General features: G+C 32.1%; 1 protein-coding gene across 5 annotated transcripts; it reads right to left on the reverse strand.

Moving 5' to 3' along the window:
* Positions 127-2,797, reverse strand: LOC107614079 (trafficking protein particle complex subunit 2). 5 transcript variants are annotated; one of them, XR_001614260.2, is made up of 7 exons: positions 2,425-2,795; positions 2,202-2,292; positions 1,803-1,888; positions 1,604-1,665; positions 1,223-1,308; positions 622-729; positions 361-489 (listed from the first exon to the last, which is right to left on the reverse strand). XR_001614260.2 is itself a non-coding variant. In XM_021110115.1 (7 exons), exons 2-7 carry the CDS (start codon positions 2,280-2,282, stop codon positions 369-371), a joined length of 600 nt encoding a protein of 199 aa, XP_020965774.1. In that variant the 5' UTR covers positions 2,283-2,292; positions 2,429-2,797; the 3' UTR covers positions 361-368. The 5 variants fall into 5 exon arrangements, 3 of the variants coding, with proteins under 3 accessions (XP_016171794.1, XP_020965774.1, XP_020965773.1); XR_002353112.1 differs by having other exon boundaries at positions 622-744; XM_021110115.1 differs by having other exon boundaries at positions 622-785; positions 2,429-2,797.

Here is a 3,152-nt window from a genome sequence, read left to right on the forward strand (position 1 = left end):
AAGAGAAACAAGGGGAGAAAAAACCAAGCATCAGAGGAGGAGAAAGAAGAAAAAAAAGTTTAATTTGAAACATAATTAAAAAACAACTTAATATTCATCTAAAATAGACAATAATTTTGAAATCAATGTAACAAAATATAATACTTTACCACTTAAAAACAAATATTCGATCATAAAGTACAAGATTGATTAGTATGTATTACAAATGGTAGCACTAGCAATCCAACAGCTTTTGTCAACAAACATAGCCATCTTCGCTAATGACTTGTGTACACAAACATTTCAGGCAAACACCAAATGTAACCTTTGTGCCAAATCTTGTAGGGGATAACAAAGAGAATTGAACAAGGTAGGGGTCAGATCCAGACTCAATGCTTATGAGCTAGCTGGTGGACTCTACAAATATTTTCGGGCAAGAGCTCGGACTTTCGTGTCAAAATGTGATGATGTGATCCGGGAGCCAGGCAAGTACAGGGGATTAAGAAGTGTCTGCAATTTCGATAATCCATAAAATATGACGAGTTTAGTTTCGAGGGGAAAAAATATCAAATATCAGCATATTCATCTTCAACATTGAATCAAAAGGATAGCAACTTCCAAGTTCAGCTGTGTTATCAGTACCCATTCTTCCTTAGACACCACAGCAACATCCACATCCAATCCAATGTTGAAGGGGAGTGCGTCGACTTAGTATCCCAGGAACAATGGGTATAAGAATAATTTCTCTGGCTGAAAACCAAACAACTAAACTTATTTATCAGGATGCTGATTCCTGCACAAAGCACCTGTACTAGAGAAAGGTAGAAATGAAATTTGGCAAACATCTATGAAAATCCACTCTTTTAATGCAAAGTAATTTACAAAGTATGTAAAGGAAATAAGAGTATAGGGTCTATTGCAATGAAATATTGAAACACTGATTGGAAAAAACATCAATAAATCCAGAAAGAAAAATGGCAACAATAAGTTTATTCTTTTATTGTGAAAAAATCTGCAATGATTTATGTTGAGTTTCACCAATTTAATACAAATGTAACTTTTACTCTTTTATTCATAACAAGAACAAAAACTGTTTCATGTTCACATTTCGAGAGATGCAATTTTCACAGAATAAGAACATGACTGAGAGGATTTTGACATTATCAAACTAATTAACAAATAAAACAAGGAAAGATTTTATGAATTAAGGTATAGCCTAGTGTGACAAGAAAAAGTAGATTACCTTTATGTAAAGTTCGTGCACCTCTTGAAAGAAGCTCTTAATGCCATCATCATTACGAGAGTCATGAAGCAACATAAAACGGGTATGTATGATGCGTCAAGGAAAATATTAGAGAAAACATAAATTCTTTAAAGAGTTTGTGCAATTAAGTTTATAAAGTTCTTCACTATTGTGCATTGGCTCTTCCATTTTGTTCCCCTAGGCAAGGGAGTTCAGGGTAGAGAGAATGTATAGCTATACACACTAGGAAAATGGTTAGTTCTAAAAGTTAAATTCCTCAGTACTTCATCATATGAAAATAAAAGAACAACAATTTTTTTGTTATCAGAGGAGCAATATAGTTTTTATCTCAAATATAAAATACTTCTCAATAAAGGATATGACCAGCTGTGACATATACTGAGACCACCAGATCATTAAACCTGTCTACCGATTTCAAGTACCTATATCAAGAATGTTAAGAAATAAGCTGCTGAGTAAAAGAACATTACAAATAAAAGCAGTGCACAACCAAAAAAGGATAATCATAAGATCAAATTTTCTTATTTAAAATGGAATTCTGTATCAACTTGTAACTCACATAGCGCTAGTAGTCCACGCTAGGTCCTGAACAATATCGAGAGCAGCATGCAGGATAAACTGATGCAGCTGAGCAGCATCCTCTCTCTGTCATAGAGTAACACAGGATCACAAACGATGAATATTTTGGAAGAACGATATTCCCTTCTTTCCAAAATGACACAAACCAAGTAATGCAAGAGATTCAATTATTCAAATAAGCCTGTACATTAATTCATTAAAACAAATTATTATGTAAATTAAACTCCTCCATAACATTTTCAACCATCAATGAACCTCTTGAATCATATGAATAACCACTTCTATAGTCTGAATGACAAATATCTAGATTCTAACCATAAAAATAAATAAATACATTCTTAAACTTTAGCATAAAAAAAAGGAGAGGAAAGAATCATACTTTAGCAGCTACTCCAACTTCAGCTTCATAAATAGGAATATCATTTCTGCTAACAATGATGAAACAAGCAGTGGTTGCCATTATACAATCCCTGCAAGAATGGCAAGAACTCAAAAGCATTACACGACGATATTATAATCAAAATCAGAAACAGAGCAATAAAAAAAATCATAAGTTTGGACGAGATCTAAGCTCAAATAGACCGCGAAATCAAAAATCAAACCTACAAATAAGAATGGGAAGCAATCAAGGATTAAGTTATCGCCCAATTCGGTCAATTTCGGCAGTTGGCGAAAGTGCAGTGGAGCAATTGCGATATTGTGATGAGTGAAAAATTGGAATTTCAGAAAATCGAAATATTAGATCTCGAATGCATTGTTAGTGAAGAATTAAGCTCTGCAAAACCCTAATTTCAAGGTGATGGTGGAAGAAGAAGATGGCGATGGTGGTGGTGGAAACTTCATACAGTATACAGTGTAGACTCTGTTTTGTTCGCTTCGCTACTTCTCACTCTGAAAATACAAAACGATTCGTTTTGCCGTTGTAACTACTAACCACTCACCGTTTTCCCTTTTCTACAAATAATTATAGAAAGTATTTAGATAAGCTATTGAAATAATTTTTTTTGCTACAAAAAAAATTTGGATCTGCGTCTTTTTGTTATTTCTCTTGACGATGTAAATTATTTTACATTAATAGTAATTAAAATTGTTCTCATCATAAAAAATATAGTAGTATATGCCTGTTTCTCTTCTAAATTGAAGAGATATATACAATTTCTTATTGTATGTACATTATTTTCACTTTTGTATTCTTAAAAATAAAATCCTAAAATTATTGATTTAAAGGTAATCAATTTATCATTTTATAATTTTGTTATAGTAGAGAAGTCTAATCTAAATACTAATATTTCAAAAAATATATTATATTTTGATTTGAACAGTATTTAAA

This window comes from Arachis ipaensis, chromosome B08, assembly GCF_000816755.2.
Source record: "Arachis ipaensis cultivar K30076 chromosome B08, Araip1.1, whole genome shotgun sequence".
In the NCBI taxonomy this organism is placed as follows: domain Eukaryota; kingdom Viridiplantae; phylum Streptophyta; class Magnoliopsida; order Fabales; family Fabaceae; genus Arachis; species Arachis ipaensis.